Source organism: Mugil cephalus, chromosome 10 (assembly GCF_022458985.1).
Source record: "Mugil cephalus isolate CIBA_MC_2020 chromosome 10, CIBA_Mcephalus_1.1, whole genome shotgun sequence".
NCBI lineage: Eukaryota > Metazoa > Chordata > Actinopteri > Mugiliformes > Mugilidae > Mugil > Mugil cephalus.
In genome coordinates, this window is record NC_061779.1 from 16589816 (window position 1) to 16602539 (window position 12724).

At 42.9% G+C, this 12724-nt stretch overlaps 2 protein-coding genes across 3 annotated transcripts; both read left to right on the plus strand.

Annotated features, from left to right (window-relative positions):
* Positions 1 to 26: 26 nt before the first annotated feature.
* On the plus strand, positions 27 to 1564 carry LOC125014734 (P2Y purinoceptor 6-like). The gene is made up of 2 exons (XM_047596063.1): positions 27 to 137; positions 380 to 1564. Exons 1-2 carry the CDS (start codon positions 117 to 119, stop codon positions 1436 to 1438), a joined length of 1080 nt encoding a protein of 359 aa, XP_047452019.1. The 5' UTR covers positions 27 to 116; the 3' UTR covers positions 1439 to 1564.
* Positions 1565 to 1691: 127 nt separating this feature from the next.
* LOC125014723 (vesicular glutamate transporter 2.1-like) lies at positions 1692 to 12383 on the plus strand. Of its 2 annotated transcripts, XM_047596044.1 has the most exons (13): positions 1692 to 2641; positions 4004 to 4259; positions 4587 to 4705; positions 5577 to 5691; positions 6677 to 6764; positions 7024 to 7110; positions 7230 to 7372; positions 7463 to 7612; positions 8912 to 9044; positions 9141 to 9251; positions 9337 to 9464; positions 10500 to 10844; positions 11377 to 12383. In XM_047596044.1, exons 1-12 carry the CDS (start codon positions 2556 to 2558, stop codon positions 10827 to 10829), a joined length of 1746 nt encoding a protein of 581 aa, XP_047452000.1. In that variant the 5' UTR covers positions 1692 to 2555; the 3' UTR covers positions 10830 to 10844; positions 11377 to 12383. The 2 variants fall into 2 exon arrangements, with proteins under 2 accessions (XP_047452000.1, XP_047451999.1); XM_047596043.1 differs by having other exon boundaries at positions 1694 to 2641; positions 10500 to 12383.
* Positions 12384 to 12724: the final 341 nt, after the last annotated feature.

The following is a 12724-nucleotide window of genomic DNA, read 5'->3' on the forward strand; positions in this document are numbered from 1 at the left end:
AGAGAACACTGATAACTATTCAGTGTTTGTTCACACTGGTGGGTGTGTTTTACACCAAATTATGTTGGAATGGTTCTCTCACTTGGCTCAGTGCTGATACCACTGTGGAAAAAGACATGGGCAACACTCTGGACCAGGTAGGTCATAAGAACTTGGTTGTATTTTCAACACATCAATCAGGTTTAGACGAATAATAATAATAATAATAAAAAAAAAAAATTAAAAAGGCCAATCATGGCAAACTAGGATTTGTGATTTTATCATGTTCTGTGAGAATAAATGCATGTCAGTCTTTTCTGTAATTTCTTAGATGATAGAAAAAAATCCATGAGATTATCTTTAAATAGCTTTGCTTGTCTGAACTTCTGTGGCCATCCAGCCCCCAGAACAAGCCTTCTGCGACCTGGACACACATCTTTTACCTGTGGTCCAGCTCTACTTGATGCCCTCCTTCTTCCTGACCGTGCTCGTCCTCGGGCTTCCCCTCAACCTGCTCTCCCTGTGGGTTTTCTGTCACCGCCTGCCTCGATGGAGCCGCAGCACGGTGCTCCTCTTAAACCTGACCCTGGCTGACACCTCCTGGCTGCTGGCCTTGCCCCTCCTCATCTACTACCACCTGGACCACCTGTACTGGAAGCTGGGGCTCCCGCTCTGCGCGGCCGTGAGGGTGCTCTATCACAACTACTTCTACCTGAGCATCTTCTTCGTCAGTTGCATCAGCTTGGACCGATACCTGGCCATCGTGCACCCGCTGCGCTCCCTGGTGTTGCTGGGCCGGAGGCAGACCTGCCTGCTGTGTGTGGCGGTCTGGATCTCCACCCTGGTCCTCAGCATACCTGTTGCCACAATGACTCGGATACAGACGTGCCCCATGAGCAACCGCACCGTGTGTATTCTGTACATGTTTCTCAGTGAGACCGAGAAGGGCCTCCCGTACTCCCTCGTATGCTCCATTATCGGCTTTCTCTTCCCGCTGCTCTCCATCTGCTACTGCGGCCTGCACAGCCTCAGAGAGCTGCGCCGCCGACCATGCCTCCCCGATCCCTTCCACAAGCGCTTCCGACTCCGGAGGCTGCTGAGCGCGGTGCTGATCTTGTTCGTAGTGTTTTACCTGCCCTACCACCTGAGCCGCAACGCGGCCATCGTGATGCGGACCGTGTACCCGGACCGCCCCGACTCCTGGAGGCCTGCAGACTGCGCCTTCGCCATGGAGATGTGCTTCTGCAGCCTCATCACTTGCGTCAACCCGGTGTTAAGCTGCTTCATGGGCCGCCAGTTCAGGAATGAGTTTTTGGGTACTTGTGCGCTCATGTTTCCCCGGTGTCCAGACACGCGGGTGGCCTCGCTGGTATCCAAAAGGACCCGGATGACGGTGAGGAAAAGGCAGGGGCTGTCCACCGTCACACCTGTGTCTGCGCTGCCTGCACCTAGACCCTAATGATCTGCAGAAATGTAAATTGACCATGTACTTTAACTGTGTCAGCCATCATGCAACTATATAGAAAACATCTATTCTTTGTTTAATCATCCTGTTTCCTTAATTATGAAGAATCTAATAAATCCACTCTAAAGAACAATGGCTTCCCCTTTCCTCGTTTTATCAGTTGTTGTTATCTTCCTTACACAACACTGCCTCTGCGTGGTTGACTGCATCCTCTACTACAGTCTGGTTCCACATGCGTGATTCAAGGCTTTCCTTTTAAGAAAACAGATAAAAGTGTTCCCAGTTTATTCAGTTTGCTGGAAGCAAAACTTTTCGCAGATTCGTCGATACATTTCGTTAACATAGACGATGGAGGTCAAAGTAAAACCGGGAAACATCCAGATGTAAACGCGGTGTAAACCCGGGGATCACCGCTTTGTCCCTGCTGAAACGAGTGAATTATACGTGGCCGGAGTTCATCCCGAAATCCTTTTTCACATCAATTTTAAATTAGCGAACGAGAGGGGCTATGAAATCGGCATGCGTGGCCGCTGACAGATTTTTAAGTAGTAATTGAATTAGAGGAGAGGAGCGGTGGGCGCGGAGGGAGGAGGGGCGCCTGCACGGAGCTGCTGACAGGTAGATGAGCTGTGCGCTGTCCGCGGTGCTGAAACCTCCTCCGGCTGCTGCCACACCGGAGAGCCTCACCTCAGGTTAGACCGGAGCTCCCCTGACCTCCACCGGGCTGAAGGGTTTTTTTTCCGATTTCCCAAAGATTACCGAGAACAACCTCCAACTTCCCGTTTCATGCGTTGCTGATTTTCTTATCGCTGACTGGATCTTAAGATGGCACTGCACGGATTAACATTGCGCAAGGCAAAAGCGGACTTATTTGACTGCTGTTTTGTGACTGTAGAAGCAGCCCTTTCGGACTGAACGCCTATTTCTCCATTTTCTAGGCTCATTCTTTTTTATTATTTCTGGTCACCGAGGTGTTTTCTTTCTTCTCCTTCTTTTTTGCGCTTCAAAGAAAGAGGCGCGTTGTTTGGATTAACATTTTAACAATATGCTCTTGAATGCTGCCCGTGTATATGCCATAGTATTATAGTTTATTGTAAATAGTAATTTGGATATGGAGCCAGGCAAGGAGAAAGCTCTCCCTACCTCTAAAGAGGGGATAAAACAAATCGCAGGAAAGGCCCTGGGGAGTCTGTACAGGTAAGATTTGTTTCATTTATTTTTTAAAACAGGGTTACATCTGTTCTGATCAATTAAAACAGAAAACACCCACACAATAGGATGAACCACAAAACGTGCACTGGCTTTGAATGTGCTTATTGCTGAATTACAACCGAATGAAAGGGGGGAAAATCTCCTCTTTATGGGACGAATTACGTACGGAGTGCTGAAAGCAGAGTCGTGTGGCCCGAATATTTAAGGATCAGATATTTCCCTGGAGGATGGTCCCCTCCACCAGCAGCTGTGGGTGTTTTTTAATAATTAATGAAACAGAACGCGTCGTGACACAAGGTCGGAGGATATCTATTACCTTATGTATCCATCTGTATTAACTCAAGATCAATGAACATCCTATCAAATGACTTCCTATATTCTTTATAATCACTAAGAAATTACAAAATGCCCACAGATCAAACAGAGCGTCAGTGTAAATTTACAGTAGGGAAGCTGCATGCAGTGGGACATAAAAGCTGTTTTAAAACGCTCATTGGAAATGAAAATAAATATCAAGACAGCAAAACGAAATTTCTACAAATAATCTTTAAATATACATATTTTATATGACGGCTTGTACAAGTCTTATTCGTTAGTTCTTTGGGGCCTACAATGGTTTCCGGTTGATTTTCATTCTAAGCTGCAACACAGAAAACGTGACTTAAAGCTATAAAAGAAAAGAACAAAAAAAAGAAGAAATCTGTTGGCTTCATTTAAGCTGTGGCAGGCCTACTATTTGACCGGATGAGGCCTTCACATTCCGATGTTTAGATTTTTTCAAAACAACCTCGAATTCCTTCGAAGAAATCCCGAGTATCTGAGGCAGAATTCCAGCGCCATATTTATGAGAGCTAATTAAAAATAAAAAGGGGAGAAAAAAATGAGTCTAAACAAGGGATGATGCTGATAATGCTGCAATGCGGTATGAAGGTCATTTTCTCTTCGGTTCACAGCCTGCAAATGTCGTTGAGCAAGAATGAAGACAAAACAAAACAAAAAAAAGACGTTTTGACTTTGTGAAGAATGTGCAGGCTTTCAGGGGCCTCTGCCAGATTTAAAGCATAAAACGGAGGCATTGTCAAGGCCTGTGGCTGAATATAAAATAAAAAACGATTCTTTGTAGCATAAAGCCTCGAAGATATGCATGGGTTATTACATAACATTTGTTTCCGCAGTTTTAACATAAAAACCTATTAAATCTGATTGTCAGCGATAATTCTTGTACCCCCTATTATCTAAAATCATCCAAATCCACCTGGTTTTTGATTCTTTGCATCCTACTGTGAATTTAATCTTTAAATTAAAACAACAAAAAAAAAAGTGTTATATAATCGGCTTGTCGTGCAGGAGGATCGAAAAACGGCAGCAAACAGGTGAGGTCATCGAGCTGACGGAGGATGGGAGACCCAGGGAGGACCAGGAGAGGAAGAAGCCGCTGTGCGACTGCACATGCTTCGGCGCTCCGCGCCGGTACATCATCGCGATGCTGAGCGGACTCGGCTTCTGCATCTCCTTTGGTATCCGGTGTAACTTGGGTGTGGCCATCGTCAGCATGGTCAATAACAGCACAATCCATCAAAACGGAAAGATCATCATCAAAGAGGTGCCCGTAAACCACGCCCCCTTTTCTTTAAACACCAGGAGCCCGCGTGTCTGATGAGGGAGGAGGGCCACGAGCCACTAAACTGATCGATAGATTTGAGTGGTTAAATACACCTGGAGAAAAATTAGTAGTACTTTTAAAATAAAATTTAAAGTGAAATTATTGTAATTAGAAACAAACCTGTTAATGTCGTTCTATTTATTTTTTTGTACATTTCTAGATGGATTTTCTTTATGACGATATTTCCACTCCAGAAAAGAAACACTTATTGCGATAATTTCAAGGAATCGTTAAAAGTAATCGTTTTTATTTTGATTTGTCTGAAAGAAAGCGAAATTCAACTGGGACCCAGAGACTGTGGGGATGATTCACGGATCCTTCTTCTGGGGCTACATAGTCACGCAGATTCCTGGAGGGTATATCTCCTCCAGATTGGCTGCAAACAGGTAAATTCAACCGAGAGCGGTTTTAAGGTGTCGGTTTTATTACCGGCCTTATTCTTGTATGTATTTATCGGTGCATCATTCAGTCATGAATATATGTCGGACTTGAAGAAAGGAACCGGCTGATAAACTGGGGATTTGGCTGATGGCCGCCAGGCGTGCCTCCTCGTGTTAATGAGCTCCCATGGGACGACCATGTCTAATCCTTTATGTTGAGAGGCATGGCAACCGCACCAGCCAAAAGCCCTGTGTGAGATCTGGTTCTAAGTAAAGGTTGTAGTATGACTTCAGCGACATCTACACCGCATTAGTTCACCAAGAGCTGAGCTAAATTCCACAAAGGGGCAGAGCAAATAAGTCTGTAAAAAACTGTGGACGAAATCCAAACTTTAACAACCAAATCTGTTTAAGAGAACGGCGTAAATATAACAGCCCCAAACGAGGAGGTTCAAAGCAGCGTGACGTGTGGCATAAGATCACAGCACGAGTCTTTATTAAATTAACATTATAGGACTGTTAAAGTGTGGCTTTATGAGAGGAATGGAGTCTAAATAAGATGCAAATCTTTGAAGAGCTCCATCATGCCAAGTCAGCTGAGCCCACTGACGCCTTCTGCTACAAACACCTCCTCTCCTCACTCCCCTAGAAACTGAACAGCCTGCTGTGTGTATGTGGGGCGTCCAGTTAAAGCCAGTTTATCTTCATTATCAGAGTTTATTCTTACACTGTGCAACATTATATGTGGTCTGTTTTAATGTCCGTGATGAATCTGCAATTGATCAACATGGCTGCTGTGTTTTGTTCTGAATAGAATGATTGTGCTTCAGTGATGATTTGACAAATAAAATAATCCCAACGCACAATGTTTATGCAGAGTTTTCGGGGCCGCCATCGTGCTGACGTCCACCCTGAACATGTTCATTCCCACCGCTGCCCGGTCGCACTACGGATGTGTTATCTTTGTGAGGATATTACAAGGGTTGGTGGAGGTACTGATGCACGTTTTTTCCTCTTTTACATCATTTTATAGACTCAAAAACAAAAACAACGCCTCATTATGAGTCCCAAAGCTGAACGTGAACCCCTGATAAAACTGTACTGACGATCCCGCTTTGCAGAAGATCCTCTGCTCACATTGAGCCCTCCTGCTTTCTCTTTTAATATGCACTAGAAAATAGGGCCCATTATGAAGGAGCTCCATTCATCACACTGTACACAGATTAGCACACAATCCGCATACAACATGAAACCCTGAATAGTAGAGCTCATGTGTGTGTGTTCATTTGCTGAAACTGTGCAGTGCTCGCATAAAGACAGATTGAACAAAAGAGATAAAAAAAAACACTTGATGCAGGCGGATCCCACAGCTCAAGAAGAGGCACGATTTTATAGAGAGGGAGAGATGCTATTATCAGACTGAAGGTCATCCTCTTTTGTTATTGTGTTTGGCTGCATACTGTCGCTTCAATAGCAGCTCATGACCACTGAGAGAGCGCGAGCTGTCCGCGTACAGCGCCTCGACTTATTACAACAAATTAAACATTAGCATTTCGGGGTGTCTCCCACTGCAAGCCTCAGCAATTTGTGTCTATCAATAGTCGATTGTATGCCACTTAGTGCATAATGAAGATTTAATGGGAGCAATTCAGTTTTTTTTTTCATGAAGTGGGTAGTCCGCTTGAATTTGCACTGACTCACACCTAAGCCATTACTCTCTATTAGAAAGGTCAGCTGCAATTCATGCCAGTTTGTTTGTTATTAACTGCAATTTGTCACGTTAGTCTCAGCAAAATGAGAAGAGACTGAGTCACTCAAGCTGGATGTAATTCAGTGGAAAAATATACGTACGCACTGATGAAATTAGCAACTGAAGCACCTTGTGTAATTGCGACATGACAGAATTATGTTATAGTTGGTGGCAAATGATCTTTGTCAGGTGACACTGTGAGTCTAATATCATTGTTTGATGTGCAGGGAGTGACTTATCCAGCTTGCCATGGGATCTGGAGTAAATGGGCCCCACCGCTGGAAAGAAGTCGTCTGGCCACCATCTCCTTTTGTGGTACAAACGCAGCACACATACAGTAGTTCTGTGAGGGAGAAAAAAAACAAAACAAACACTGGCTCATTAGTGTTGTACAGATTTCCTCTTCACGTTACACTGAAAAGCAGGTTTAGAATTACAAGGTATTGTCCCTAAAATGTCTTTAGACCTGTATCGAACACATTTGTAACCAAATACGTTTGTGGGGCAACACTCCTCTCTGGGTAAACAGCCAGGCATGGCTTTCTGCTTGGTCATGATAATTTGTCTCGTTCAGGATCCTATGCTGGTGCAGTGATAGCCATGCCTCTGGCTGGGATCCTGGTCCAGTACACAGGATGGTCCTCGGTCTTCTACGTGTACGGTGAGTGTTGATTTGGACGAATAAATGAGACTTTGATGAACTAACATGGTCTTGTTTCCCCAAACGTCTGAGCCTCATTTGACTATGCGCTGGTTTGTGACGGACTCTGATTTGTCCAGGGACCTTCGGGATAATCTGGTACATGTTCTGGATCCTGGTGTCGTACGAAAGCCCCGCAGAGCACCCGACCATCACCGAAGAGGAGCGTCGTTACATCGAGGAGAGCATCGGTGAAAGCGCCCAGCTGATGGGCGCGATGGAAGTGAGCGTTGAGTCCGCATCGATTTGTTACGCCGTGCCGGGTAATACAGTGTCCAGCTGATTCTCTGTTTTGTTATGAATAATTTAACAGAAATACAAGACCCCCTGGAGGAAGTTCTTCACCTCCATGCCCGTCTATGCAATCATCGTGGCCAACTTCTGCAGAAGCTGGACCTTTTATCTGCTTCTCATCAGCCAGCCTGCTTACTTTGAAGAGGTGTTTGGCTTTGAGATCAGCAAGGTAAATAAATATATAAATATATCCCTCACGGTGCCTATTAATAGCCCCAGAAATATCTTAAATCACTGTCTGATCTGATTGTCATTTCATTCTTTTTTGTTTTTTTTGTTGGCTACAGTACACTCAATCTCTCATAACCGCATGCTGTTTTACCACTAAATAATGTTATCCCGACAGTCAAACATCATATCTTTAATCCTGTAGACTAAACATATTATTCCTAATTTGGAAAAGGATAAAACAATACTATAACAGATATATTTATATCAGCTAAATAAATGGTCAATGTGAAAATAATGTGACAACATCAAAGAGGCTTCTGGTGCTGATGAAGCTACAGAGAATGATCACTGAACTTCCTTCAGCCCCATGGCCCTACGTAGCAGCTTTAAAAGGTTTTCTTTTAATCACTATTTTCATTCACTCTCATAATTTGCAGCTGCAGTTGTTTAGAGCCTAAAACATTTTGCAACCGGCACCAGACAATCACAGTTAGAGTCTGACTGATGAGCACAGTGGAGCATGTAGCAGCTAAGGATATTTCTACTGGGAAGTGGTGGAGACCAATTAAGAGCTAGAAGAGCGAATATAAAGGATTTATAAATATCACGTTGCGGTACTTGCTACATAAACAGTCATCGATGTCTTATATCTGAACATGAGCTTCTGCTTTGTTCCCGTTGTTATTTTATTTAAGTTGTATTCTATAGTATTTAGTAATTTAAGATACATCGCAGTTCATGTGACACTCCCTCCATAATATGATGCATTTTAAAGATTGGTCAAACAAGATTCAATATCAATAAAACTTCCTCAACCAGGACACTGAAATTTAAAACTGCCATATCTAAGATAAGGTAATATATTACAGTGTAAAGAAAAAGTTCAACTCTATTAGATGATTTATCTTGGAATTGTATTTGTGATATGAAAATATTTATTAGGAATCAATTTTATGAAGTGATCGAGGTTTTAACGAAAACACAACTTTGTGATGACCTGGCGTAGAAACTGCTGAGGTTTGGTAATTTTATCTTCCCTCGTAAAATGAACGTGTCATCCAAGCAACAGTATCCAGTAAATCCACAAATATTCCAATCTTTGTGAGTGTGTGTGTGTGTGAAACATGACTCAAGCCGGTTTGACAGGTGTAATTCAGCGCCGGGATGAGATTCTGTTATTACTCGGGTGACTCATTGCTCGCATGTGATGCTGGAGGGACATTTGTGGCCTCTGTAGCTGTGAGATTTCCTTTGTGGCTTCGACTTTGTTTCAGACAAGTATTTGTTGGTTTCTCAGGTTGGAATAGTGTCGGCTCTCCCTCACTTGGTCATGACCATCATCGTGCCTTTAGGGGGCCAGCTAGCCGACTACCTGCGGACCCACAACATCATGTCCACCACGACGGTCCGCAAAATCATGAACTGCGGAGGTGAGGGTGCAGTAATCATCAGGTTTCTCTAGTTACACTATTAAAATGTTATTAGTTTATTAGTTCACGAGTTAACCCATGATGTGTTGTTTTCAGGGTTTGGTATGGAGGCCACTCTCTTATTAGTGGTCGGATACTCTCACAGTAAGGGGGTCGCCATCTCTTTCTTAGTCCTGGCGGTCGGTTTCAGTGGATTTGCAATATCAGGTGAGTCTCAGAACAATGGCTTCTTCTTCAAATTGTCTATTCATAAGAGCCACAAACTGAGAGGTTTGGCTCTTTTTCTGTGTAGGTTTCAATGTGAACCACCTGGACATCGCTCCTCGTTACGCCAGCATCCTCATGGGCATATCCAACGGTGTGGGTACCCTGTCAGGGATGGTCTGCCCTCTTATAGTGGGAGCAATGACAAAGAACAAGGTGAGTTGTTCCTGAATGTTAAAACAGCCCAGACTGATTTTTAAAGACCCTGAAAACTTGATATCACATTTCAATTTTTTTTTAATTGCAAAAGGTTTGTCTGGCATTTAGCTGTTTTGTATCTGTTATAATACAGTCTGTGGTTTTTAGTTTGTTTTTCAGCTGTCAGTTAGTAAGTTAATAGTTAGTAAGCTAATATCTTAAAATTACATTTAAACTGAAGTGGTGAGGCTGTAGTAATTATGAAGGAAGCAAAAAAAAAAAAAAAAAGCAGGCACGATTCAATGATTTATTCAAATCTCTGCGGTGGCAGAGGGGAAATCAAGAACCAGTCAGAGGGGCCCATGGGAAATCAGAAAAAAAAAAATCTATCACATGTTCTGGCTCCTTTGCTTTGGCTCTGTGCCCTAATACAAGTGGCATTACACTGAAAGTGACACTGCACAAGGACCTGTACACTGTTTGCAATGAATAACTGCTTCACATGGATAAGACAACTACATCTTAGTCTAATTTTACTTTACAGTGTGAGCTAAATATGTATAACAGAATACGTATGAACCACGAACAAAGACGCATGTTGACGGCGCTGTGATCCGATCCGTGTCACCCCTAGACCCGTAAAGAGAAAACCAAGTCCGGTTCTGATTTGGAGGAGGTTGGGGCGGATGAACGGGTCTGCAAAATGTCTGTTCATCAATATATGTCGTTTAATTTTTAAAGCGCGGCAACAATTGTTTCTCATTCATGGCTGTAACCAGGAAGACAAAGATCCTGCAACATGAATGTAACAATAGACATTGTAAACTATGTACATTAACCATGAAATGGTCATTTCTTCCTCTAATGTCTTTCTAAAGGACTTGGTGGTGTCCTGTTGCAATCATTTCTTGCCCACTATGATCTTTAATGTGAAATAACCTAAATCTTTATATTAGCAGCCATGTGCTCCTAGTTAGAAGCTGACTGATAAAATAAGTTCTGGAGGCCTTCAGAAACTGACTCACCCTGGCTACAACTCTTCTCTCTTCCTAGACCCGGGAAGAGTGGCAGTATGTCTTCCTTATTGCTTCCCTCGTGCATTACGGAGGCGTGATCTTTTATGGGCTCTTTGCGTCTGGGGAGAAACAGCCATGGGCCGACCCTGAAGAAACCAGCGAGGAGAAGTGCGGCTTCATAGACGAGGACGAGCTGGCCGAGGAGACAGGAGACATAACGCAGAGTTACGGCGCCATGGGCGGCCCGGCCAAAAGCTACGGGGCCACGGCGCAGCTCAACGGAGGCTGGGTCCAGGACTGGGATAAGACGGAGGAATATGTGCAGGAGCCGGCGGGGAAGATATACTCTGAGCGCGGCTACTCTTAAAACCAGACAGTTGTGGTGAGTCTGCCCGACAAAAAAAAAAAAAAAAAAAAACAAAATAGACTCTCCGCCACAGATTGCACAAATAAGCATTATATTAGATATTTAAAACCATTCTGTGTGTTCAAATGAAACTAGATCCAAAAGCCAATGTAAAGAAATAGTTAATTGCAAAGCAGAACAATCCTCATTAGATCCTCACGTTTCTCACCACATCTACATACAGTAGGGCTTCACTTAACAGACCACAGTGGTTGCAAAGAAAAACTGCAGACCTATGTTGTACTACTTAGGCACCACGACCTCATCGATCTACTTGAACAACATGAGCCAGATAACACTGCAGTTGACCATCATATAGGGTCTTTCTCTGAAATACCACCTCTGATTGCACTGAAACTATAAGTATTCTAAAAACCAACATTCTGTTTCTCAAACATGTTTTCTGTACTGTACATACCTGTATACTGTTTCTGTGAGACTATTGTGGATTTTGGGTCGTTGATCTGTGTTAACATTAATATAAAAAGGCCATATTTTTCATGGACAGTACCTCTTCAGGGAGACGTCTGCTTGCAAAAAAGGTCTTCTTCCTCTCGAGCGAGGCCTACAATACACTATAAAGACAAAAATAGCGTGAGTGAAGTTGAACCGTAGAGTTTTAGTGTGTGTTTGTTGCATGAATTTGCTCTGATCAATGTTTCCGATGCAGTCGCCTCACAGTCACCGATAGTCTCATAACAGCCTACCGCTTTCTTCTTAGATAAGTGTCTTCTGCCATTATAATAATAATAATAATAATAATAATAATAATGAAACTTTCAATAATCAGGTTCTGGACGTGAGGTGAGACAAATCAAAAAAACAAAAAACAACAATAAAAAAAAGTAAAAAAAAAAAAAAAAAAGGTTTTGAAGGCAACTGCTCAGAAGGCATTGTTTATTGATGTTTGGTGTGCACTGCAATAAATTCTGTGTACCAGCCGCCACCCATCACACTCACACTGTTTTGTAACGTAACACTGGCTTGCTGTAACTGTAATTGTTTTGGAGTCATGTGACATTTAGGTGTGTGTTTTACAAAATTTCTAGTGTCTGGAGAACCCAGTTTTAGTGCCCCACCGCGCAGGAGATTATTGTCGCATTTTGACAGCGAGGAATGCAGTGCTGTGTATGAACAACCAGGTTTTGTGATCTCTTGGTGTCGCCTCGGTTGTCGTCATCGTCACCCAGAGTACTTTATTGGCACATTGATATTGTTACATTTTGAGTGGACCGCAAGAATTAATAGATGGCTCTTCCACATGACTGTCTTTATTTGCTATTTAAACACTTTTCTTCATTTGCTGTATGAAATCTGCAAGAATGTTTAAAAATATATGAATATTTAAGAATGTTTAAGACGACCAAAAGATGCTATTACGGCTTTGTGCCTGAAGTTAAAAAAGATAAATGTGATTTTATGGCTTCTAATATTGTGTTTAATGAAGAGGATGTTGATGTCAAAAAAAAAGTGTTATAAAAATACTCATATCATTTTATAAAAAAACAAAAGTCACAATTTTGTCATTTTTATCTCGTGTGTCACTGGTTAACCACCTCCTCCAGACACAAACATCTTCCAGTTTCTCCACGTTTCTCATTAGTAAATCAATGGCCGACGTCTCTGGAGTCCAGGTGACCCTGTGTCTTGGTAACTGGTAAAAGGAGAGCGGAAGAAACGCCATTACCAGAGCTGACGCCCCTACAAACCAGGACTATTGTCATGCCCACGCAAAGAGTCAGACTCTGATATGCAACGATGAAGCTGCTGCCGAGGTGTCATGTAGGTGCGTAAAAAGTGTGATGAATCTGTTAGACCCGGCAGCAGCACCTCGGGAAAGAATTAGGTGGTTCACT